Below are 26191 nucleotides of genomic sequence, written 5' to 3'. Positions count from 1 at the left end.
AGCACGATCAGTGTGCGGATCCACCTGTCTGGGGTGGTTAGAGTGGTTAAAAATGTGTCCCACTCATTCGTATAAAACATAAAACCCTTAAATAGTTGCATGTTGTTTGATTTCATTGATGTATTGTTGTTGTTGTTTTTTTAATACTTTCTTTTTCATCTTCCAGGATTTTGTGTTTTCGGCCGCGTGTCGCTCCCTGTGGACACATCCTCTCGTGCAGCATTGAGGAGATGTGTCGGCTGCCGGTGGCCTCACTCATCATTTGCTTCTGGTTGGTGGAGAGAAGCTACTGCAACAGCAGCCTTCAGGACAGCATGAGGGAGCTGCACACCAGGTTCGCCATCAGCCTCTACCAGACTCTCACAGAGACGGAGAACAACTCCAACTTGATCGTGTCGCCAGTTAGTGTCTCCTTGTCTCTCGCGCTCCTGCAGCTTGGCGCCAGGGGCAACACACTTGCTCAGCTGGAGGGAACACTGGGCTACAATGTGAATGGTAGGTTTCTGATATTTCCTTTTTTTAACATTTTTAAATATAGGAATGGAAGTGCAAGTTTTTATTCAGGTGGCATTAGTGGCTCCTTATGCTGTGTGAAAGAGGCTGGAAGAGGGTGGCCCTCGGTGCTGTTGGTACCAGGTGGCGTGGAGCAGTGCTCCTGCTGCTGTTCGCCCTGCAGAGCATAGTGGTGTCTGGAGCCATAATACCTGCCTCTACACCAACTCTAATCTCATTAACGACTTCTTCAGCTCGGCCTTTGGGTCAAGAGGTTAGGTGTTTAATTTACAAACAAAATGAGAGTTACACCTGGTGATTTATCTCCAAGATACCACCTCTTCCTAGTTATGACTTTAGACTCTAATTTAGCTTCTATCGTGAAATAAAAACGATTTCAACGACACCGAAAGACATGGTCATCAAAAAATCCTGAATTGAAATCAGTGGCAGAATTCCAGGCAAAGAGCAAAGATAGCTGTAGATATAATCCCCAGAGGTGTGATTCTATACATGCATATCTTTATGCCATTGTGACCACTGCAGTGAAAGTTCATTAAAAGCTTCAGTAATAGGTGCACAAATAAGGCACTCGAGTTGCAAGATGTGATTCCATAAAGGTTTCTTTTCAGAGCAAGCACTGAAAAGCAGTGTTTGACTTGTGTATAGATCATTTTAACTAACTAACTAACTCCTCTGGCTGTAGTTGACAACAGCTGGGTAGAAAAAACATCTGTGTCTTCCTTTTCTGCAGATGCCCAGGTACAAGACTTCCTGTTGCACTCCCAGGCCAGCATGAACAACAACAGCCAGGGGATGTGGCTGCAGCAGACCTGCACATTATTCATCCAGAGCGGTGTCCAGCTCCTGCCTGGGTTCACACAGCTTGCATCAGAGTGGGCCAACAGCAGCGTGGTCCGAACCAACTTCAGCCAGCCCAATCAGACCCACAGCCAACTGGAGCGAGCGGGACACCAGCAAGGTAACAGAGCTCCACTAGGTATTACTCTTATGCTGACACTGATTAGGGTTGCATGGATCCCACAGTGGAATAAACACTGATGTGGAGCTTTTCAGAGTGCTTTGGTTTAATGCACTCCCTGTGCATTCCTGTTTCATTTGTGAAAGCATACTTAGATAAAGTCCTCTCACACTGACCACACAACAGCAAACTAAAACTCGACTTCACTGAGATGATGATAATCTGTTTCTGCTGAGCAAAGGCTTCCCAATATGTTGGCAATAAAAACATAAGAGAGATATTATTTTAGCTTGTGGCGTTCCTCTGCCCCCTGGTGTTAGAAAATATATTAAAGCAGTGTTAATTGCAATTTTCAAAGCAGTGGTTTCTTTGGAACCCTTATGAGAAAAAAACATGAATTTCTAACCCATTTTCAAACATTTCTACAGATTGTGTTATCTGCTACGTGGCCTGTAGGTCAGGTGGTCTGTACATTGACCTTCCGTTGTGGGTTTCAGATGAATCGTGGCATCTCCTGGCAGGAAGCGTCAGCGGTGAGCTGTCAGGCTCGGGCGAGGCCCAAGCAGAGGCTCTGTGGTGGGGACACCGGCCGCAGGTGGCCCTGGTCAACACAGTGGCCTTCAAGGGCGTCTGGCAGAAGCAGTTCATGTTCACCAACACCCAGAATCTGCCCTTTGTGCTCTCAGATGGGAATGTGATCAAGGTGCCCATGATGTATCAGGCTGCAGAGGTTAGCTTTGGTAAGATGCGATGTTTCACTGACACTTAAAGGCTTCAGATCCCACCCACTCTCTTATCTACCCACCCTGTTTCCAGGTGCAGACGCATTTAAAAGCTAAACCTTAATGAGGTGCTAATATATCAGTGCTTTGTTTACAACTGGTTCCCATGTGGTCTGCTGATAGAAATGTAAAAAAGTGCTGTTGCTGCGATAATTTTAATTGTATCTAAGACAAAAACACCACTGCAGTTTGGTGAAATTCATCTTAAAAGTCCCCTCAGGGGTTTACTGATGACCAAACTTCTTTTAACATTTAGGAATCTTAAATTATTTACGCTTGCATCGCAGTCCCGATCATCATTTGGATTGCATGTTTCATGCTTTGCCCCTTATCTGTTTTCATGAGAACCTTTTGGATCATGTGTATTTTAAAGGAAGTGAAGAACTTTGAACCATTTCTTCATCATCAAAAAATCATTTGCTATCATAGCACTCAACCCTTCAGATTGGATATATTTAATACAAGCTTTAGTTCAAAACTAAAAGGGGTTTATTTCTATGTATGTGTATGTTTACAATATTATAAGCTTACATAAATACAGGTTTGTAGACCCAGCACAGCAGCCACAAGAAGGAGCTAAACAAAGCATGTAATGACCAAAAGATCTGATGGAAACTGTAAACTAAACACTTGAACTTGTTCACCTGTCTGGCAGGTCAATTCAGGACAGCGTCAGAACAGCGCTACACCGTGTTGCAGCTGCCATACCTGGGCCGCTCCCTGAGTCTGCAGGTGGTCCTTCCTAGTGACAGGAAGACTCCGCTGTCCTCCCTCGAGGCCCAGCTCACTGCACGCCAGCTGGCATCCTGGGACGGCGGCCTGCGGAGAACCAAAATGGACATCTTCCTGCCGAGGTGCAGCGGATTACAGACTTTTGTGCTTGAAAACCATCTTTAGGTTTAGTTTAGAAAAAACGAGAAATAAAACAGCAAATTACATAGTCTCCGTCTGGTATTTGCAGATTTAAAATGCAGAACAAATTCAACCTGAGGTCGGTGCTCCCTGCTCTGGGCGTCAGTGACGCCTTTAACCCAACGGCAGCTGACTTCACTGGAATATCAGGTCAGCTTGTACGTTCAAAATACCTGTTTCAAAAGCTTTTTTGTATGTTTCATGCAAACGGTTGCTCAATATGTTTTACTTCCTGCAGCGGAGGAGGGTCTTTATGTGTCTGATGCCTTCCATGAAGTAAGAATAGAAGTCACAGAGGATGGAACGAAGGCAGCTGCTGCTACCGGTGAGTAATGTCTGTTACAATAGTGGAACAGAATTGAGTGCTTATCATATAAGGTTGTTTAAAATGCACTTTACTCACACAGCTATGGTGCTACTCAAAAGATCCCGCGCTCCTGTTTTCAAGGCGGACCGACCCTTCTTATTTCTGCTTCGACACATTAAAACAGGTATTTATCCTTTTTTTTTTTGCACATTTGAGCAAAACACAAAAAACTGGCACAGTATTGCAAATCAGATTGTACTGTCTGACGTAATCTCCAACAAAAGCACTATTTACTTATGCATGAGTAACGTTTTCTTATACACAAGTATGGTGGACAAAACAAAAGCCTTGCACTGGGGCCAGAACCTGGTGACTGTGGTTGGGTTTGCAGTGGGAAAATTGCAGATAATTTATTAATCACAAAGAAGTAAAATACTTCTGTGTATATGTGCAGGCAGCTGAAATCACCCTGTTTTTTAGATATCTATTTGTCTGAAACACCATAGTTGTAAATGGACTGATACTTTTATAGCTCTTTTCTACAGTAACTGAGCAAAGTGCTCTTTACTTCAAGCCTCATTCACCCAGTCACACACATTCGCACAAGCACTTCTTTCTATACCAGCTGGGGAATTGATCCGTGACCTTCCACTTGGTAGACTAGCGCATGAAGCACAACTGCCCGCAAAGCTTGCAGCACCTGGTACTCCCAGATAGTCTCCAGTCCAAGTAGCTTCTGAGATCAAACAAGATTGGGCTGGTATGACTGTAAGCTATACCAACTCGTGCTTATTTACAGTACACATATTGTGGATTTTGCATTAGTTCAGGATGCAGTGGCGTTACTGGTCCAGCCCCCTTGAGATCAGACTGGAACATGTAGCCAAAGTGAATTCAAGAGTTTGACATGAAGCGTCAAGGGACGAAAAGACCAATCACTGGGTTGGTGGCAGAGTTACTTTGTGACATGATCACATAATCTGAGTGTCATGAAATGGATAAAGATATGAAATTACAGCAATAGGTTTTGCAAGGTACCTCTGTTTATCTGAAGCCAGTCTTGCTCTCTGCATGATTTTCCATACAATCGTGAAGGATTTGAATATATTTGATATGGCCACCTCTAGTGGTGACATCAAAAAACACACTAAGTTGATCTACAAAGACTGCATCAGTGCAATTTCTCCCTATATCTCTTTAATTATAATTATTATTGCTTAGCTAGCATTCCACATGGTCCTTTAATGCAAAATATTTCTTTGCTTTCCAATTCAGGATCCATCCTCTTCATGGGCCGAGTAATGAACCCAGCAGACCAAGCATCCTGAAACCGTCCAACCTAAACACCACTCACATTCACCTCTACAGCAGCCCATTTCACTACTGGTATTTATTTGTGGACCAAATGGAGGCTCCACAGACACGTCAGGAAGAGGGACATTATTTTTGTACATATTTGTAAATAAAATTTTAATATGTTTTTACACTTTCGGTGTTTCGATCCTCTTTCTATTTGACGCGACGTTACCGAAACGGCCAACGTGCGTAAATAAAAGCAGGCAGACTCGCATCTTTACAGAACACTTTATTTACATGGCCCTTCACAGTGTAAAATAGAAGCTTTATTCATGGAAATACTTACAAAAAGGCCATTTTTTTCCACTGAACATTCTCTTTAAATAGTACTCTAGGGTTATTTACATCTTTACAGTGTATTCAAAATACTCTTTTGGTAGCGGCCTCTTCACAAACAAAGACAAGTATGGCAGATTTTGGTCCCTGTCCAAGGAGGGAGGGAGCGGAAGAGGGCTGCCCTCTGAGTCTGAAATCAACTCCTGACCTCTAGACGTTATTTGTGTAAATTTGAGAACATTAAACAAGCCTGACCTAAAAAAAAAAAAAAAAAAGTTTAAAGGCTGTTTTTTTTTTCATTTTAAATTACATAAATAAAGATTCTCAAATGTACACAAGTGCATTTGCTTTTAAGTGGTAAGAAGTTGCTTTGAGATTCATGGTGGAAAAAGGAGTTTAGGGGCTGGGTTAAGTTATTTGGCAGCAGCCAGCACGCTGGGACAGGCTGGCATCCGACACCTCGGTTCATCTACACTCCAGCAGACAAGACGTTTGTGTTGCATATCAGCTGTTTCAGGCTAAAACAAAGTGAAAGGGCAGGGAGGAGGGCTCCGATGTTATTGCTGATTGTGATGCATTAATGTGTCAGTTCCTGAGCTTTTTGTTTTTCCCGCATTGATGACTTTACTTTGCAAAGGACAGTTTTGTTTTTGTTTTTTTAAAGTTGACTGTCTCTAGATGCAACGATCACTGTGGATCTGTTTCCTTTGCCCCCTCCCCCCCGCAAAGGGAACAGGAACTGGTGGTTTAGTCCAAAAGTTAAGCTACTACTGATACAGCATCAGTCTGCCAGGAAGACTACACGTTATCAGATTCAATGTTTCAAGCCCAATCGTTCTGATTCCAGAGCACAGCAGTCCATTTGGTGGAAAGTAGAAGGTCAATTTTAACAATTGAGAAGTGAGCGGCCGGACTCTTATCCTCCACAAATGAGAAATAACACCACAGGGGGGGAAAAATAAAATAAAATTGAATCGTGACTTTGAGCAAAGTCTCTCATGAGCATCTCCGCTGGATCCCATTTGACCCTGAGTTGTCTGAAAATACAACCACACGTGCCGATATACCCTTCCTATATATTATCAGTCCAATCACACTGTCACATGACTGAACATTACATCCACACACAGGCTGTCATCTGACCCTCTCCAGAAATGCCCTTGTTTATTTCAGCAGCCCTGTCTGAGAGATAACCACTCACATTTGTTAAAAGGAAAAAAAAAAATCTGATGAGGGGAGCTGAATAATTAAAGGGCAACATCTGAGGACGAGTTCAGAGAACCTTCCTGTACAAACTGTCTACAGGACAAACATGTCATTGCATAGGCCTTCACCTTCACACTTCACCTGCAGCGATATGTGCTTCCTCGCTCATCTTTTTTTTTTTGCAAGTCTGAAAAATGCATCTGCATTACTCAGGGTCAGTACAGTCTTTGAGGATTACTGTGCAAACAACACAAGCATAATGTTCATTAAATGAATGAAGGAGTCCAGTGAAGAAGCGATGGTTTGGTAGCTGGATGCCGCCTTGTCTCATCTCTGCAGGGGCCCCTGGTACAGTAGGAGGGGGGGTTTTAGGGGGATGTGGAGGGTTGCCCGGTTTGGTTACCAGTAAGTTCAGTTTGGGAATGAGTTCGCGTTAGAACGTGTCCACGTGGTTCATGTTAGTGGCTCTGTTGTGGATCTCTTCGAGGAAGTTTTCCAGCTGTTCGATGAGAACGCGCTTCTTGAACCTTTGCAGAAGAAGAAGCAACGACACGTGTTAACATTTGCCTTTTAAAAACAACTCTGTAGCGAAGGAGATCATGAACAGAAAATTATGATACGCTTTTGTTTCTTTGCATTTTGTTTAGTTCGTGAAACTGCAGATGTTTTAAATGCAGACTCCCGGTGCTAGGATACAGCTGCTCTTTACTATAAGAGAGCTTATAAAGAAAGATAGTCCCCTTTTTCTGTTTGCAGCTCATTTTAAGTAAAAAATAAATAAATTAGGGGAGAGGTAATAACGCTCTGACATCAGAGGAGGAGGGCTGAACTTTGTACCTGGCCGCCTCTTTGATTATGTTTTGGAGGAAGATGAGCCGGGTGTCGAGAGTGCCCTGGATCTGTTTCAAGAGGAGGAAAATCTTCTCGTAGTCTGAAACAGAAAAAGCAAAGCGAACGAGGGTCAGTCGATTCAAGGAGAGCACATCTACCAATTCAAATCTTTGTACGTGTACAGCTGAATGTTAATAATAAACAAGATAAAAGGCTAGCGTTCTTCCTCATATCTGAATTATTTCTTTGACAATCATTTAATCAATAAAGGAAACTAGAAAAAAAACAAACATTCCACAGCACGTTTCCAAAGTCCAGAGTGACGTCCAATGTTAGTTTGACGTGTACGGTCAAATCAACAGAGGAGATAAAGAAAGAAAAAAAGTTTGCTCTTTAAATTTACACACAGATATGCAAACTTGCCATTTTTCCTAGCTTTGTTTTTAAGAAAAACAGCTTTGTTTCTGGACAAACCAAAGCTTAAGTGCCATGAAAAAGGCCCACACTTATGTGGTTTCTTCTGGAACAAAAACAAGACAAAGACGCAACGAGGAAGAATGAAATACAAAGCAGCATCTTCAATTTAGCAGCCCTGCAATGAAAGCTGAAGCTTCGAATTTCTGTTTAGGTGATGATTCAATCACACTTGTGACTTTTAGATGCTACCATGGTTACATGTGAGAAAAAAGCTCTTAAGAAAGAAAAAGAAAAAAAGTTAGTGGCAGCTGTTAGCCGTTCCTATTATTTTGTCCTCCCTGCCTATAGCCCAGGTTTGGATACATACGTCTGCCAGGTTTTCTGATCTCCTTGGTGATGAGCGACCTGAGCTCATTGTTGACCTTCGTCGTCTCGGTGTGAATGTGCTTCTTCAGAGCTGAAGGCGTAATGTAGTGCTGCACCTGGTCGTCAATCAGCACCATCTCCACTCCTCCCTCGCTGCCCAGCGGCAGCTCGCCTGGACGGGTCTGCCCGTTCTCGTCCTCATCCCTGTGCCGCATCACCTGAGGATCCGCAGCAGTGTGGTTCTCCTGAAGGTCGACGGGACTCGAGGGACGGTCCACCTCCGAGTCAGAGTTCCGGTCTGAGTTGTAGTGGTTCTGATCCACGTGGTTGATGATCAGCTCTGGTTCTGGTGCGCCGTCGTTAACGTCCATGTCTACAGAAAGGTGGGAAAAAAACCAAAAACCAAAATCATTCACTTTAATCCCGATCCCACTGTAGGACGGGTCGTGCCATAACCCCTGCAGACGATATCCCAAAGCATACCTCTTTGAACACGGGACCAATTTTACACATTGGCACATGTTTAAGAGCCAGAGGGATCAAATTTGTAAGTGAGCCTGGAGTGAATCTGTCGAGCTTGAGACTGTAACATAAGCTGGAGTGCTCAAATGTATAAGAAAGACAGGACTGCCCAGCACTGCACATCAACAATGGTTGAATTATCAACATAATAATGTGGACATTAATGGTATCTGCTAGCTGGAAACGGGGATTTACTGAGCAGCTCCCAGTTTAATACAACATTTTTCCTGCCTTGAGTTTTATATTCTGTGTGTTAAATCTACACTCTGTTGACCAATTTCCCTAAATTTATGGAAAAAAAATTTGCTTTTTTCTTAAGATACCATATCGCTAAATCATTATTAGGCCAGTACACTAGGTTGTACACTCGGCACTAGAAGCATGCCATCAGTCATTTTTAAGAATTAAATTATTAGTAGAAAAGATGTGCGACTGTCTCTTAGATCGTACCTGCTGAGTGTCGAGGGCTCGCAGACGGGGACACTGGAGGCGTGTAGGCTCTACCCAATCGCAGCAGAGGTGACATGCACCGGCGTCTCTTTGGACCTCCGCCCGGCACGTTGTTGCTGTCGCCAGGTCTCTTGCCCTTGTTCTGAGGGCCGGTCACAAACTCGTCTGCCTCGTCGATCATCATGCCCTGTAAACAAAGTGAGGAAAATGGGAAATTGGAGTGTTTTTTAGTGGTTAATTTACATTTGTCATTGTATCCAATAAGAAAAAGAAGACAAAAAAAGAGACTTGCCTTCTTGTCTAGTTTGAAGGGGTTGCCGAATGTGTGCAACCGTTTGGGCTGTTCGGGGTCCGCGTCTCGAAGAGGCTGGGGAGCAGCTTTAAGGAAGTCTTGGTAGTTTCCCATCTGGGCGATTGGCACGCTGTGGAGCTGGTCTGGAAGGGAAACAGAGGCTTTGTCAAAAATGGAGAATAACAGTTCACAAAAGCAATACATCTAACCTGCTTCTTGCACTGAAATCATTTTCACAACGTAGCACAATCACAGCCAAATAAATGTGGGGAAAATGATTTCCACAGCAGGTTACCGGAGTCGTGGCCTCTGAGAGTGCAGACGCTGGTGTTGAGAAGGTTTCTCCTCATTCGGCTGAGCTGGTCGAGCAGGTGGCTGCGGGGGATGTCGTACGGATTCCTAAAACTCTGAGGCTTCAGGCTCTGAGGATGACAGCAGACAGATGGAAATTTTTCTGGTGAAACACCGCTGTAGTTTCGACACCGGAGAGTGGATATACAGATGCATTCTGAGAGCGTGGACCATTTTTCAAAAGCCCTCAAGCGCTCAAACCAACTACATGAAAACACAGCAATGGTATAAGCCTCAGGAGGGCAGCTGGGGAGAAGCCTGAAAAATCTGAGCACAGAGTGAGATTTCAAAAAGGAACTCCTCTCCAACTGAATCTAAACAGTCGCTCAACAGTAAAAACCAATGGTGATGTGTGCAATCGTGTCAGAACAACTCCCGATGATGAATGTGATTATGTTGAAGAAATGCAGATAACAATCCAACCCTACCTTGTTGAGCAGTGCCAGGTGAAAGCCTTGAAACTCTTTGGGGTTAAGCTCCATGGGCAGAGCTGGGGCCTCTCCTGTGAGATTCTGTAGCTGCTGGATGAAGTCCCGACGCTGGGCTAGAGATATACTTCCGCCTCGCCATCGCACCTTGAGGCCAGGCTCCGGTGGCTGCTTTTTCCCAATCAAAGCGATCAGACGGTCATACTCGATTTTTGTCTGAAAATATGAGGAAATTAGGTTTTCTGGTCAGAAATGCCTTCCTATTTGGTGTCTTGATTATTGTAGCAGGAAAAAGGGAAATGCAGGAACTTGATGATTTATAAGCAATACGTAAACCTGAAGATAAAATTTAAAACGCATTACAATGCAGCTGTGCAAAGCTATAAACTGCTTTATAAGGGTTTATCCTGTGGGTACAAAGAACGACTGACACAAGGAAAGACAGCTGTAACAGCATAAAACGTATTTGTAATAAAAAAAACAACAACAACAAAAACAGCTGGTGCCTAATACCAAATAACCATTAAAATAACAATAAATTAGAAATTAAGGATGTGATGGTATCGCTGTGACACACTCCAACACAATAAATATTTTTGTTCTTCCGTCATAAAATGTCTGACAGAGAATTGAACACAGAGAGAAAAGCGGCACAAAGCGAGAGTCAGTGGAGATTAAATCAGAATGATTATTTATCAGCCCGTGGACTCGTACACAAGCTGTCCCCCACTCAGCCAAGAGACTTTGTTTCAGTTGACAGCGTATTGATGCAAAGTCTAAATCTAGTGGAGCCTTTTCAGTTTTTCAGTTCATCTATTTATCAAATATAACTGTGGTTACAGACGCTCTCTGCAAATGCCTGCGATGTCTTTTGAGTGCAATTTAAAACACTCAGTAAAAATAAGTGAATGAATGAAAGAAATGATTTGACTGATGTAGATATTGCAGTTTCTATTTAAAGCCATTTGTTCTTTTTTTCTTTAACTTTTTAATCTATGCTAAAGAAAGTCAGGACAATACAAACAGGCCATCTGAGTACAGTGAACTCGTGCTCAAGAACCCAGTTTGAGATGTTTTGAGCTTTATGACGTTGTGTGTTGTCAAAAGGAGGGATGGGCATGGTCAGCAACAACACTCCAATAGGCTGTGGTGTTTAAACAATGCTCAGTTGGTACTATGGGCTCAAAGTGAGCCAAGAAAATATCTCCTACACCATTACAGAGGATTTATGCTCCAATGGGAAATCTACGCTTTAACCTAGAGCGTAACCTCATGAAAAACGTAACAACATGCCAGGTCGACGTGACCCACAACTATTATGACTGGGCTGCTTGGCGCAGTCGACTCCTCCTGTGCATTTTTAACTGAGTTTTCACAACAATCGTCACCTCAATGCAAGGATTAATAATCATAGCATAGCACAGGACTATAATCTCAGCAAATTCCTGGAGGGAGACTGCTGGGACACACAAGCACAAATGTCGGCAATGACATCAGCCACTTATGCAAGTTGTGTTGTAGGCTCTACAAAGAGTCCTCAAAGAAGTCCAAATCAGGCATTACTCCACAACCAGCAATCAAATTCTGACACTACCATGAGTGACTGTCGCAACAGAAACAGAGACTCATTAGACCAAGAAACCTTTTCCTACTCTCCTATTGTCCAGCTTTGGTGAGCGCATGTGAACTGCAGCTTCAGTTTCCTGTTCTTAGCCACAGGAGAGACATCAAGTGCAGACTTCTGCTGCTGTAGCCCATCTGATTCAAAGTATGACGTGCCGTGCGTTCAGAGATGCTCTTCTGCATACCCTGATAATAATGAGTGGGTGGCTTGACCCCGTCTACAAGCCTAAATGCACTGAGGTACTGCCATGTGATTGGCTATTAGATATATCCCTTTCTGAACAGATATCCCTAACAAAGTGGCCAGTGAGTATAAAAATGTCATTATAAAACTAAGATTCTTTGCAAGTTACTTTTGTAAACCAAAATTAAGATATTAAAATACTAATCAAACTGAGATAAAACATTTGAACTAAACTGGTGTTTATTTATTTATTTTTTTTAAATTAAGAAAACTAGAAAAAAAACTAAATGATCCAAAACTACAAATGACACTATAAAAATCCATCAATGTGGACATTAGTGAAAACAGCAAGGGGGAAATGCTTGACAACTGACAGACACTGCAACAAGCACAGCTTTGTGGAGTAGACTTAATATTAACAACTAACCTGCTGACTGAGCTTTTTCAGGTAGGAAACCACGCTGTAGCTCAGACCATACTCCAGGTTGTCAGCTAGCAGGTTCGGTGCTCCCATGATTCTTAAAGCCTTTCTTAGCGACTGTGAGAAGAAGACAGCAGTAAGAACAGTGCAAGCACGGCTTTGTACGTTAACAACAACAACCACAAAAAAGGCCATTAATGAAAAGCTGAAGAATGATAATAAGGCCACTGACCCCAATATAATACGGAGGCATCGTCTTCAGGTAGTTCTCAAAGGACTGTCGCCATTTAATGGTAGGCTTGAACTTGTGCACTTTAATCAAGTCATCTGTGGAAAACAATCAAAAACAGATCACACAAAGAAAATTCATTCATTAGGAACGTGTTTTATCAAGAAAACTAAATTTTAAAAAATAGTCATTTGTTTTGCTATTGCAGCAGATCATTTGAATTTTCTAAAGCCTCTTCTAAATACTAATACCCAAAACAAAGACTCCCCATCAACACCTACAGCGAGAGTAAAAATGAGGTGGTGTGGATGCACAGGTCTTACCCAGAAGCGGAAGAAGTACGGGGTAGTTGTAGGGCATTACAAACAAGTTGACGCAATTTAGAGCTGTGCTGGCCTTCAGGTAACCAAAAGGCTGCCCCAGATCGCTGTACTTGGCACTGTTACATACAAACACCTGAAAAAACAGAAAGAGAAAAATCACGAAGTGAGTTGTGACATTTGAACTTTTCAATCAGCAAACAAAAACAGAACCAGCTGATGCTGTCTGAATTTTTTTTAGGAATCGGTTTCATTTTATTTGAGTGTAAAGCCACTTTGGTTTTAAATATCCTTAAGAAGTAAACTTCACTTCCTTGCTTACCACTTACTATTAGCCCTTCAATATCATAACACTGCATCTGGTTAGTGTCAGGAAAATATTTTCACTGTGTGATTCTTGTAATTGCTGATATAAAAGTCATTCTGAAAGTCTGCCACCTCATCTCTGATGATGACTCATGCCAAACATGGGAAAAAAAACAAAAATCGATATATGAGGGATGAATACAGAGACAACCCTTACTTTCAGGTTCCTGCCACAAACCAGGTAAAGCTTGGTGTGCGGGTACCAGCACAGACAAGATGTTTCGATTTAATCACATGTGCTAAAGCTCAGTCTGTGCATGCCGACGTGCTATCGAATCATCGCTTCATTTGCTGCCACCCTTATTTTTTTGGTACACTGAAAACCTGAAACCACACATCAGTGTCTCAATATGTCTGAACATCTAATCAAGTACTTATTACATTGCTGTTGCATGTAACACGCTCCATGTGTGAGAGATTAAAATCCTCTTTGTCTACCTGGCTGTAAAGATTAAAAACACAGATTTCTGCTTTAATGTCAAACTTTCTTCTCAACAGGTGTTATTTTCTGTGGTTTCTGTGATGGTGCTGTACCTGCCAGCAGGTGTGCGGTGATTTCCTCTCCAAAATGTACTGTGTGAGGGGCGACGGCTCCAGCTCATACTTATCAAAGGGCACCTTGTCTATCACCATGGGTTCAGCATCCACACAGGAGAAACGGACGTGGGGGTGGGCTGAGCGGGGAGGCTGGGAAGGTACACAGTAAGAGATACACAATGTTATGGTAAATATTAAACAAGATCAACAACACCTACTGGCGCCTAATAACACCAGTAGGTGTTGTTAATCTAAGCTAAGTTTAAGAAATGCGCAAAGCTGACTGTCTGAATACAGTTCGGGGAAAAAGAATCCCGTCTGGCTGCTGACACTTCTATTTCTACTGAAAGTGTAGAGAGTGTGTGTGTGTGTGTGTGTGTGTGTGTGTGTGCGTGCGTGCGCAGAGGAAAGGCTTATGAATGATAGCTAACATGCAATGCATGATCTATCATAATGAGTACTTCTTTGTTTGTTTAATTTTGATTACAGCTCATCTGGGCTTGGGCTGTTCCACATTCGTGTAGCTGTGACATCACTGCAGCCGGTTTGACGTCATCCCTGTGTTATCATGAGTTACTCATTGTTTGCCATGGAATAAATGGTTAAAGTTAATAAGAGTGCGGCACTGTTACATTAGTGTGACTGATTATTCTTGTTAAACAAACAGGAAGAAGAAAAGTTGTTTAATGAAAGTGACAACGTGCGGGGCTGAAACCTGTAACTCCTGTAGAGGAGATATCATCTAACTGCCACTGAAGGCTCATTACAGCTATAATGGATTTGTTTTGCCTTTTAATAAACATGAAAAAATAAACTTAGTAAGTGCCTGTCTTTTTATTGTTCTTACATTTTTTCTATTTTAAGATTCAGAATTGAGCATACAGCTACTTTGTATCACTGCAGGCTGCTTCCAAAAGAGCATCAGTCCCCACTGACTCCCACTAAAACAGGGGTTGGGCACCGAGGGCCGGTGTCCCTGCAGGTTTTACATGTGTCCTTGAACCAACACAGCTGATTTAAATGGCTAAATTATCTCCTCAACATGTCCTGATGTTCTCCAGAGGCCTGGTAACGAACTAATCATGTGATTCAGGTGTGTTGACCCAGGGTGAGATCTAAAACCTGCAGGGACACCGGCCCTCGGGGCCTGGAATTGCCCACCCCTGCACTAAAATAACCAGTGTTAGCAACTAAATTATCACATCTACAAAAGCCTGATACAAAAAAAATATTTTAAAAAACCCCTGTAGCCATTTATCCCCTTCATAACAAAATGACAGAGTTTCGTCTTCTTGTACTTGCTTGTTAGCTAGGCCTCACCTCAGCTAATACAAGCCAATGAACTGAACCTCTGGGTGATGTTTTCTGCTGTTGGAGACTTTAAGAGCATTTTTAAAGGAAGTATTTTATTTATCAGGAAGTTTGTACTTCAGTTTTAGAGAGTGAAATGTTGAAAACTTATTAGTCTGTTACTTAGCACCAATTGGCCATAAAACTAGCCAGACACTGGTTAGCATACCACTAAGGCTAACATGCTAAGCAAGCATGCTAGCCGTAGCTAATAACACTATACCATTCTTGTAAATATGGTCGTTTTTTTGGCTATTAAGACTTTGAAAAGTGAAACAAAGATTAATTTGTATTTTTAATAAATAATTAGGAATAAAGTAAATCTTTGTTAAGTTTTAAAGAATTATAAGTGTATTCTGCTGTCAAGAGTAAAACTGTCCAAAATATGAATACAAGAAAGGAACTATATGGCTTCAAAGCCTCTTCTTTAATATTATTTTTACCTATTTGGGCTCTTTTGTTCTGTGACATTGTATTTGTTTTACTAAGATAGGCTGTCATTTCATTAATCTGCTGTAGTAACACAGGAATTTGTCAATTTTTGGAATACATAATCTGCTTCTAATCTCATATTTCTGTCTGTTCTTCTACAAGTTTCTTACCAATGTGGGGGAGTTCTGGTCTGGCCAGAAGGCTTCGGGGATGGGCCAGTGCCCGATGGGAACACCAGTTTTAGGGTTAGGTCGTACGTAGATCAGCTTGTGACAGCAGTGCCAAGGCTGCGGACCAGACTTCACCACTTCAGCTGGAGTGTCTGTGCAGGAATATAAGCAAAGCAAAACAAAAAAAACAAGGGGTTTATGAAATGCAGCATGAAACAAAATGCATCAGACAAGTGTGTCAGCAGTTAAATATGAAAGCAGGAGTTTAAACAGTGACACCCACCAGATGTTTATGAAAAAACAGGAAAGAAAAGCTCAGAATGGATTAAAACAAACACCAAGTGGGAGAGAGCAAAGAGCTCCTCTACTAATTAAACGCATGCAGCACAGCACATGTCAAAAAGCTCCTTTTATAATAAAAGACAATTCAACTTTAGAAAATCCAAAAACAAACAAACAAACAGAGGTGTCTCTTACCTTCTAGTGGAGGAGGGTCAGGTCCCGTCTTCTCGAAGTTTATCACTACTCCACTCTGGATTTTCTGCACCAAAGACTCCAGACACTGATTCAACATACGCTGGGAGAACACACTGTAAGAACGACCTGTAACAAAAGACACACGTCTTTAAGTATAAATATCCCAAAACATGAGCGAGTCAATGGCGATGCTAAAATTAAATGTTTTTCCTCAGTTGACTGTGGATCATTTCAATTGTTTTTTGGTTTAGCAGTTTAAAAGCTTGATTAATAGAATTTGCGGGACAACTGGGAGCAGCAGAAACTGACAGAAACAACACGGGATGCATTTTCACCATGCTTTCACATTTTGTCAATTTCCTAGCAAAAAGCTGTCCATTTAGACCCTTCCACTTAGATCCTGATTTTTCCCTCCTAATTAATAATAATTTGTTGTATTTTTTAGAGCAGATACTAGAAACCAAGCTAAGAAATAACATCTGGCTTTAAATGTTCCACATTTTTCGTAAGCTAGTTTCTAATTGTGTCTTCTTTGCTTTGTTTGGTGCTGGTCAGACAGTGTACAGTGGGTCTATTAGAGCTTGTTTGCTAAAAGTTTCATGCTGCTGCTGGAACAGGGTTAAGACTGAATCACAGAGTAAATGAGCCATAAAAAATTGTGAGTCAGAAGAGGGAAAATACAGAAGTCTGATAATTCTGTCGATTAGTGCCAGGGTAAAAATAGGAAAACAATCTAACCGAAACTAGGGGGGAAAAAGGAAATTGCTGCTTGCTGGGTCATCTCATTGAGATGTTTGCATTTGTCAACCAACTCGTCCAGAGGTCGAACATGCACCACCCCTCAGTCTCTGGGTGATGACTTTCAAACACATGGTGATTGCACAGGTTACCTAATGGGACGCAACTTGTCTCCAAACAATTGCGCTCCGACTCGGGCTGACTGCAATTAATCTCAGCGAGATTGACGAAGGTTTGGAAATAATACAGATGCAGAGAGACTGCCTCAATCCGAGTCAGTCTGCAACAATGAACGCAACTTGTCTGCAGTGTCTTTTTTTCCCCAACTTCAACCCATTGAATCACAAACTGATAGCAGACCGACTCCATCTTATTGCACGTTATCTCTACGTTGACACACCAAAGTCTCTTTGAAGTCGTACACCTCGTCCTCGTCTTAGCAGCAACCATTTCAGACACAATGAGATCTCAAGTTCATTGCACGCAGTAATTTCAGTCATGCCGGAGTCTCCAGTAATTGATTTCTCTGGTGTGACTGTAGCATAATTAACCAAAAATTATAAATAACTTGAGCTGAGATTTCTCAGACTTTTTTGCTTCATCGAGTTCTTCACTCATTCTAGGACTAGACTTAATCTTTGTCTCCGAAACTTGCAGATAGAGAGACAGAGGATGAAAAGTTCCCACTAAAACTTCTGTTTAAAGAACAAAAACTGCAGCAGCAGCAGTTTGGTGTTTATGTAATGCACCTAAATGTCAGAGAAATCAAATGAACAAGAATAAAAGGGGTTAAGAAGGATCACTACATTACACCGTTTATGAAGTGCTTTGCTACTGGTGCAGTGCAATTTCAAGAGCTCTCTTCTTTACATATTGCTCATCTTTGTGCAGCCATATCAGCCCTTTACACTACATGCAAATAGCGCATTTGCATGAAATGTGACTCTGAAAGCTCAGAATCTCTCTTTGCTTTTTTTGTCACGCCATCAATCACATGTGTAAAATAAAAAAAAGTCAGAAAAACCATCTTTCAGAGCTACAACTGACTAGTCTAACTTAGCCTTCCTGTCATTCAACTTCACCTCGAGTGACCTTGTTGTGCACCCATTCACTCGCTCATTTCAATAGGCTGTGGCTTTGTGTCAGGTCTGCCATCAGCAGTAATGGACAGGCAGCATGTACTGTAGACTGCCGCTGACAATGGACCTGTGTCATGTTCTGCATTCAGCGCCACTGGCTGCGACACGCAGCTTTGGAGTCCTCTGTTCTCTATATGTGTGCATGGGTTAATCTTAACCTGCCATCAGCATCATTCTAGTCTGTTCCTCCTGCCAGCTGCTTCCAAAACAAAGCTACGTGAGGAATGGAGACAGAGGGGATAAAAGTCTGCTTCTATAAGTGAATGTTCTGGCAGCTGGACTTTGGCTTATTCTGGAGATGGGGGGATTACAGATCAAAATCGCTGGCTAGAAAGTCTCTTGACAGGACTTAGGCAGGACAAAGGCAGTCCGATTGTGGACCAGGTGGGAAAATCTAGTCATTCTAACCTTAATCGGCAATTACTACCCAAGTACACTTAAACAAAGCACTTAACCCTTCCACAATAGCTCCAGCAGGGGTTAAAATAGGAGCACATTGTAGTTGCATTGGGCTGTTAAAGGTACCTCTCTGGCAATCCTTAAGCACAACTCTGAATATTGAGCAAGACAGTGCCTAGACACCGCTCAGGGCTGTCCCCTGTTGAAGTGGGCTCTGCTTTAAAATTTAGGCTTCTGACACTTCCAAGAGGAAAACATCTGATCTGTGTTTTTTCACTCAAAATAAGGAGCTTTTACTTCTGTAGACTAAACTGAAGCAGTAAAATGGTTTTCTTAATCTTAGGCTGTTCATGCTATCATTTAAAATGTATGTCTACAGCCTACTCTATCTGGCTTATGTTATTTTGTTTAACTGTGTAATTCCTTGTATGCTGGTCATGTTTCCATGCGTGATGCAATAATAATAATTTTAAAAAAAAAAACAACAACAATTCCTTAACATCACCGACTTAAAGTGAAAATATTGCTCTTCATTTAAAGACACTAAGCAATACACATAAAGCAAGTGAGCCTCTATAAACCACTGAGCTATGTAAGAGATATGCTGAAGCAGAGGCAGAAGGGAGGCTATTTGAGAAGTACCCAACAAACACTTCAGACTGCATTACCCATGATGCAGCTCTTCCATAAAACTTGTCCCATCTTTAAATGCTCTTAAATCATCTTTGAAACTCAGAGCTTTGGCATATAAAGCATATAAATCAGTACATAAACTCCAGAGCTACAAAAGGCAAACCGAGTGTACTTAAAAGCTGAGAAATGCCTATCAGAGCTGATCTGTAAGTACACAACAACCAGCAGCTCGTATCAGTCCGCCTACCTCCAGTGACCTCACACATGGGGGTGATTGGAGAATCGTCAGACGGGACGCCGCCGAGGGGCTCGGGCTCCACCGAAGCGTTGCCGGAGATACGTAGCACCAAAGCGAACAGACGCTGGTCCCAGCGAAACGGCTCCTTCGTCAGCTCGCTGCCCGGCAGCGGCGTGGTCAGAGGCAGATGTAGCTGGACAATGAAAGAGATCACAGGATGAGATGACAGACCTGCATTAGAACAGATTTACTGTGTTGCTGTTCTCTCTACTATCGCCGTTTGTTTTAGGCTACTGTGGGGAAACTTTGGAAATAAATGAACAACATTTTTACGGCGGTATTGATGAAGTGCCTTAATTTAGAGGGTATTAAAGCGGCACGGAGGGCTCAGCTCACACTTCTAACCTTGCAATTATACCCTTTGTCATAATTAGGGCTAAAGGAATTTAAAAGTAATTGCCTATATAATTTTTGTTTGCATAGTTTGAAAACATGACTCTTTACTGCATTTGTAAAGAAAAAAGTGCATTTTCAAACTGAGCAATGATTTTTCTTTATTTTCTACATTTTCAAGATCAAGTGTTTAATCAGTTAGTCAAAACAGGAAGCGCAATCAATGATTAAAAAGTAACTGTTTTAATAAATTCAAGACAAATGCCAAAAATACTATTGGTGTTGGACTCAAATGAGACTCTTCATTAGTATTTTTAGATTTTTATGAGAATAAATTGAGGTTTTTGTGTTTTTTCTGCTGAATGTGTCAGCTAGGGCCTGGGGAAGTTGTCTTCCTTGATGTTTTAGGAGCAAATGATTAATCAATAAGTAAGTATATCAAGCCTCGCTGTTTCTAAGACAATAATAACAAAGCTACTGATAACACTTCTAAGCATGAAAGGTAGCTTTGTTATTATGTGAGTGGACAATATGATAAAGCACTTCACAGTAGAGCTTCTGCGGTTTAAACCTAAGGCATCTTAATCACAGTCAAGAACGAGGGTTTGGTAAAGTTTGACGTGGACGTGGTGCGGTTAGCCTCCTACAGTATCACCCAACCAAACAGAACGCTCTCCTGATTGGAGATGCTGGCTGACCTCATCTTGGACACCGCCGCTGCTGGTCAACTTGTTGCCGTCTGTAATTGCGATGATGATGGCAGGTTCAAGGAAAAAAGGATTCCTTCCCTTAAAAAAAAAAAACAAAGGAAAAAAACAGGACATATTGAAGACTAAATGAAAAACGAAACCATGCCGAGTTAATTCAGCATTCAGACTCTCAGAGGCAACTTAGGGTCACCCTGCACAAAGAAATGAGAAAGACACAAACAAGCTATAAAAAACAAGACAAAAAATAGGGAGGCTGCTCTCACATCTGTTAAAACTGTGCTTACAAAAGACGTGATCACCATTAATACCTGTATTTAGCAAGTGTGGCTTTAAGGCCTTCTGCGATCTGACGCATAAATAAGCACTCTAAATGCATCAGTACAAACAGCAGATAAATTACACGGGACATATTTAAGGAGCGTGTGTGAAACAGAAAACCTCGACTCAAAGGGAAAACAAATAGAGTAAGAGTTCAGTCTTTAGTGTCTGCAGTATATGTTCACTCTATACTCCAAAACAGCAGAGCTCATTATCTGAGGAGCTACACGAAACCTCTTTCCTGCTGGACCCCATGATATTTCATGACATCAGCGCTCCACTCTGATGAAATTAGACTGGAGCAGCACTGCATTTATCACTGTGCATCAGCCTTGTGGGATCTCCACAGAGCCACTAGGTGAGGTAATAGCGTAAAAGAAAACAAAAAAAACCCCAAAACCCTCAACAAAGACTGACAAGTGCTGCCAGCAAACAGTCAGCAAACCGGACTTCACTGCAGAGTCACAGTGACTCCATAAGGGCCTCCTGTTCTGACAGCAGAGCCATTATTAATGGACGTGGAGCCACACTGCTTGGGCTCTACCTGTAGGCTGCGCTTTCTGCTGAATGATGGATCTGTCCCGTCACATAAACGGCCCAAAGTAAACAGAGCAGGATACTACCAAGACCCCCCTGTGCTGCAGGTATCCATGACAACCTGGCAACCCCCCCCTCAAAAATTCCTTCATGATATCGAGCACTTTGTTGGCATGCTGACTTGATGATCGGGCTAACTTGCCAGTCGAGCGATGAATTTATCCATGTCATATCAGCTGCCTGAGCTTTTACTCGTGCCAAACGCGACTATTAAAAATAGATGGCACATGACGAAAGCCTACTATCAGGAGAGCCGGTGTAAGAATAAAGCCTTTTGACAACTTCTCAAAATGTGCCCAGCTGCTTTTCATGTAAAAGACAAGACAGTATGTATATATTTCGGGTAATTTGACAGATAAAAACAAGTCATCTGAAGACATCTCTTTGTGCTTTCAAAGAGAAGAAAACACAGTGGGCATTTCTTATAACTGGTTAATGATGATAATGAGATATTACATTAGTGAATGGAGAAATAATAGGTAATTCATCATGTTTAAGACCCGTCTATGCAGTCAGCTACCGCTACTCTGATGTGCTTTCCACAACGCCATGATAATGGAGATCCATTAAAGCCCTGGCCATCACTCCAGCTGACACCCTAACTTACCACCAAACAACACTGGCCATATCATTTCTTCACGTTCATCCTTTCTTCTGCTCTTTCATTGCGCTTAATGAAACTGATCAGTGTCAGGATTACCCGCCGGCTGTCTCCCCCCTCTACCTCCATACCCTTCTTCATCTCCCAGGGGAGAGGCGTTTCAGATGCCTGGCAACCCGGAGCGCTCTTTGTTACTGTAGACTGAGGCACTCCAGAGCAATATTAACTCCCTCATCTCCCTCCGTTAACCCCCCCAGGTCTCCACCCGCTGGACGACGTGGAGCACTGACTTATGATACAAAGGGCCCTTTAAATAAGAAAACAGAAGAAAAGCGCACACAGTCATTTTAGATGTGTTTTCATGCGGAAGTGCCCTCTTCCTAGTTCCCTTGAAATGCTTTTCTGGTTAAATGGTAAAGCCTCACTTAAAAGGAAATGACAACTAAACAGAAGACAGCGAAAACAGCTTACGGCAGTTATTAAGTACGACTACACTTGTGTAATCAGTTAGATGACGTACTGAAAAGTTTTTAGATTGTGACTCAAGTTCATTGATTCCTCTAGCTTTTAGCGTTACCAGCATTTCCTGCCCACACACTATTGTTACGTTAAAATATCCTCTCGGAGTATCAAACACTTGTGTTGGGCTATAGGGACACCAGTGCACATTTTAAATTACAGCCCATGTTCACAATAACTCTACTTTTGTAAAGGACATACTAAGCATATATAAACTACATGAACTCCATACTAGTAATTGCCTAGCCTCCTGCTGGAAATAGGCAGAGGAGAGAGAACTGGTCATTAAATTATAGCCACTGTCAAATCAACCTGTAATTAGAGGTCAGCAGTGACAGTGCGGGACGCGGTAACCTCGACCTTGGCTTGTGTGTTCAAAATTGGACAGTCAGACAGTGTCGCTGGTATTTTTTTTTTTCAAATGACCAAAGAGTGTCTGACATGCATTATGCATGCTGCATGTATGCATTACCTGGGCTGGTAGGTATCTTCTGTTTATTACTCAGGAAATGCCTAATTAAACATTCATTACCGCTCGCATCCTCCCCCACTTACCTCTGCACAGGAAAACAGATGTCCAGATTCTGTATCAACCACAAGCGTGCAGATTCACCTACCACTCTAACTGGGTATGGGCTAGACTTCACAGCTTACATTAATAATGACCACTTTGTTTCATATGCAAAAAAAAAAAAAAATGCATTTCAATCTCAACACTGGCCATGAGACGAGGAAATCTCAAGAAGGTGAGATGCTGTATTACAAGCAATATGCTTTCTGTTGGCTTCAGCTTTTCTTTTTCTAATGAGACCAAACCAAAGTTGAGTCTCTCTAGTCACTTTGTGCAACTCTGCACAGCAAAAGGCAGATCTGAACATCTGTTACACATGACTCAGTGGGCTGGCATAAGAGTGGTGGTCTAAAACTGTATTTATCACGCAAATATACGTTTAGCTACTATTACTGGATTTAAATTGAAGAGGGAACTTGGCCAGCATCACGCTGTACTAGCTCCAGACTTTGTGGGCTTGGAGTATATTTCTTAACAAGACTGAATCTGAATGAGTTTTATGTGAATAGCTTACAGCTGTAAATCAGGCCCCCTGTGTCGTAAAGCTGCAGTATGGAAATCTTTCTAAGCTGCACAACAGAACTGGAATAACATCGATAATTTTAATGTAAACCACATTTTTCCATCAGCGTGTATCCAGGAGCTTTTTTCAATATCCTAACATTTGTGGTCTTGTTTAGAAGATCCGCATTTTTGAAGCAGACTTGAGCGAAACAAAGAAAAGGGCGACAGTCTTCAATCTCAGCATCAGTGAGCATTCACATTAACCAAAAGATAAAAACTAAAGAGTATGTTCATCATGCCACAGATGACTGTTTATCTGTGGTACTGGTACTTCTATATAGCGCCTGTCGCCTCACTTTTGAGCACTCAAAGTACTTTTTACTACATCTGTCAATCACCCAATCAGAAACACACGCACATTCATACAGTGCTTTTATCTACAGCTAAGCACTTCCATCAAACATTCACGCACACCCACTCTGATGGATGTGTCGGGGGCAACAGGGTTCAGGATCTCGCCGAAGGATACTTTGACACATAGACGGGAGGAGCCGGGGATTGATCCGCCGACCTTTCGATCGGTAGACGACCCGCTCTACCACCTCGCCCAGTGATTCTTCATAAAAGCACAAAAGTCCTCTGACAGGCTTGAAACTAAATCATTTAGACTGACCTGGTTAAAACTGAAAAAGTCTTATTACAAAGCTCTAAAATAAATCCAACTTGATTAAAATTGTGTTTAGCTTTTCCTTTGAAGGTTGTACACACACCACAGAGTGGCCAGACCATTTATGGACTAAATATTAGAACCACCTCTCATAATAATCCAGTGCATTTTAACAAACTGGCCATAAAGCTGAAATGACACAAGCCTACACTAGTTTAAATACAACTAAACTATATATTTTTTAAAAAGCATCTAGCTTTCAGTGCATATTTGTGCAGACAGAGCCTGCAATAGATCCTTATAGTTTCAAAACATAATGCATTTTCATGCTTAAAAGCTCATTTACAGGTGTAATAATCTCCATGTCCTTGATGAGAGCAGTGACGTATGTAACACAAACTGAAGTTACTAATCAATGATGGGGGGAAAAGAAAAGAAGAAAGCTACGTTGCTCCTGCTGCTTGGACTTGCTGTCATGATTGTGTCGTATGGCTGAGGATGTGTGGGTCCACAGTATGGAGGTGGTTGATGCTTGTAAGACTGGGAGATAGCAGAAAGGGGTGGGGTGGGGGGTAGGCGGGTGGGTGAAGTGGGTCTGTTTGGGCATTTAGCACTTTATGAGCCTGATTTCTTCTCCACCTGTTTCATTGCTACATACCTGTCCATAGTTGTCTATCCCAGTCACTAATCTATTGAGATTGAGTAAATCAAAAGCGTTCCTCAAGGATTGGCCAATAGTTGTGAGTCCAGTTGCTTGGAGGTTCCTCAACTCTGTCATGAATGTGGCATGGCTCTCTTTCCATCCAGCCTTAAAAAAAAAAAAAAAAAAAAAAAAAAAAACCCCAAACAAAACACAACATAGCAGCTGGTTAATTACATGCACAAAGCTAAATAACTACCCCACTGTTGTGACCAGCAGGCAACTTCTAAGGAAACTAGTGGTTAACTTCACCGGTTTTATTGAGAGTCTGAGCTAATAAATATCTAAATAGGTCGCTTCCTCTCTATCTGCCCAGACTAATAATTTGACAGCACTGCAGCCACAGGACGTTGATCCGTTTCTACCAGGCTGCTGCGCTCGGCTCCAGATCAGAAAATCGCAAAGTAGCAAAGTCGCAATGTGTGCAGTGACTAAAGTGGCAATTTGGTCTAAAGAAGTAAAGTAGGCTAGTCTGTCATCCCCCCTTCTCCTCCTCCTCCTCTACTCTCCCCCCCTCCTAGATATCACCTCGCTGTATAAATAACACCCAGAGTTCCTTGCTGCTCACATTGAAACAAAATGTCGGCCATGTTTTAAAAGGGGTATGAAAGCTCCTCCTGAAGATTTTTCTCTACACAGTTGATGTAGTGATCACAACGTGGTGCAGCGATGGAAGGACAGTCAATCTGCGCAATGTAAAGCCGGACATGACCCGAAAACAAACTCTACCTTTATCCCGAACGGAACATCTTCAAAATTTACCAACATATACCGGTCCCCTCGGCTCGCCGGATCTCTCCCTCTGAGCTGTGGAAATAGTAGAGAATTATTTACGGTTATCGAGAGATCAGCTTTGACAGGCGAGCTTGCAACAGCAAAACGATGAACTGAACTGCATTCCCGCTCGGGATCTCTCAATATTAATGTGTCCCGTGGTTACAGTACCTTCATAAAAGTCTCAACAGCGCCTTTTGCTATGTCCAGATAGGTAGTGCCCAGATGGGTGCGCTGGTTCATTGAAGCGGACGTGTCTATCAGAAAAAGTAAAACGGGCATTGTGATGGTAATGACACGTTCTGCATGGACTTGGTGTCAGTACAACCGGCCAAAACGGAAAAAAATCTTTTGTTCTCCTGCCGCCTGTATCACCTCTCAGCTAGCTAGCTAGCTGGCTAACTGTCTGTCTCACACATTCTTTCAAAAAAGTGTAAGAATAGTGAGTGTAGAAGCCCTTTCCGGGCGAACTAAACTAAAAACCTCAAACCCTAGGGGCAGGTTATGGATTCACGAGGGATTTTGATAATTTTTACAATATTTTGTAAATATTCCTAAGTTTCATAGTAACAAAGTTCCCCCTCACAGTGAGTCCCTGCTTCTCCCTACAC

At 42.2% G+C, this 26191-nt stretch overlaps 2 protein-coding genes across 4 annotated transcripts in view; one reads left to right on the top strand and one right to left on the bottom strand.

Annotated features, from left to right (window-relative positions):
* Positions 1-5471, top strand: part of serpine3 (serpin peptidase inhibitor, clade E (nexin, plasminogen activator inhibitor type 1), member 3) — a 12515-nt gene extending 7044 nt beyond the window's left edge. For both annotated transcript variants that reach the window (XM_039599966.1, XM_039599965.1), the window contains 8 exons: positions 167-495; positions 1247-1474; positions 1972-2214; positions 2912-3110; positions 3218-3318; positions 3407-3493; positions 3576-3659; positions 4751-5471. In XM_039599966.1, coding sequence (XP_039455900.1) covers positions 231-495; positions 1247-1474; positions 1972-2214; positions 2912-3110; positions 3218-3318; positions 3407-3493; positions 3576-3659; positions 4751-4803 — 1260 coding nt within the window. In that variant the 5' untranslated portion in view covers positions 167-230 and the 3' untranslated portion in view covers positions 4804-5471. The remainder of the gene's footprint in view (positions 1-166; positions 496-1246; positions 1475-1971; positions 2215-2911; positions 3111-3217; positions 3319-3406; positions 3494-3575; positions 3660-4750) is intronic.
* On the bottom strand, positions 5048-26191 carry ints6 (integrator complex subunit 6). 2 transcript variants are annotated; one of them, XM_031732928.2, is made up of 18 exons: positions 25752-26191; positions 25536-25613; positions 24765-24914; positions 20318-20407; positions 19236-19419; positions 16080-16205; positions 15603-15754; positions 13648-13800; positions 12751-12883; positions 12431-12525; positions 12205-12315; positions 9971-10186; positions 9487-9613; positions 9192-9334; positions 8900-9086; positions 7929-8300; positions 7151-7244; positions 5048-6840 (listed from the first exon to the last, which is right to left on the bottom strand). In XM_031732928.2, the coding sequence occupies exons 1-18, from the start codon at positions 25860-25862 to the stop codon at positions 6747-6749; spliced, it is 2616 nt and encodes an 871-aa protein (XP_031588788.2). In that variant the 5' UTR covers positions 25863-26191; the 3' UTR covers positions 5048-6746. The 2 variants fall into 2 exon arrangements, with proteins under 2 accessions (XP_031588788.2, XP_039455898.1); XM_039599964.1 differs by lacking the exons at positions 5048-6840; positions 7151-7244; positions 7929-8300; ... (10 more) ...; positions 19236-19419; positions 20318-20407 and adding an exon at positions 20445-24646.

Source organism: Oreochromis aureus, linkage group 16 (assembly GCF_013358895.1).
Source record: "Oreochromis aureus strain Israel breed Guangdong linkage group 16, ZZ_aureus, whole genome shotgun sequence".
In the NCBI taxonomy this organism is placed as follows: domain Eukaryota; kingdom Metazoa; phylum Chordata; class Actinopteri; order Cichliformes; family Cichlidae; genus Oreochromis; species Oreochromis aureus.
This window is presented reverse-complemented; position numbering and strand designations above follow the sequence as displayed.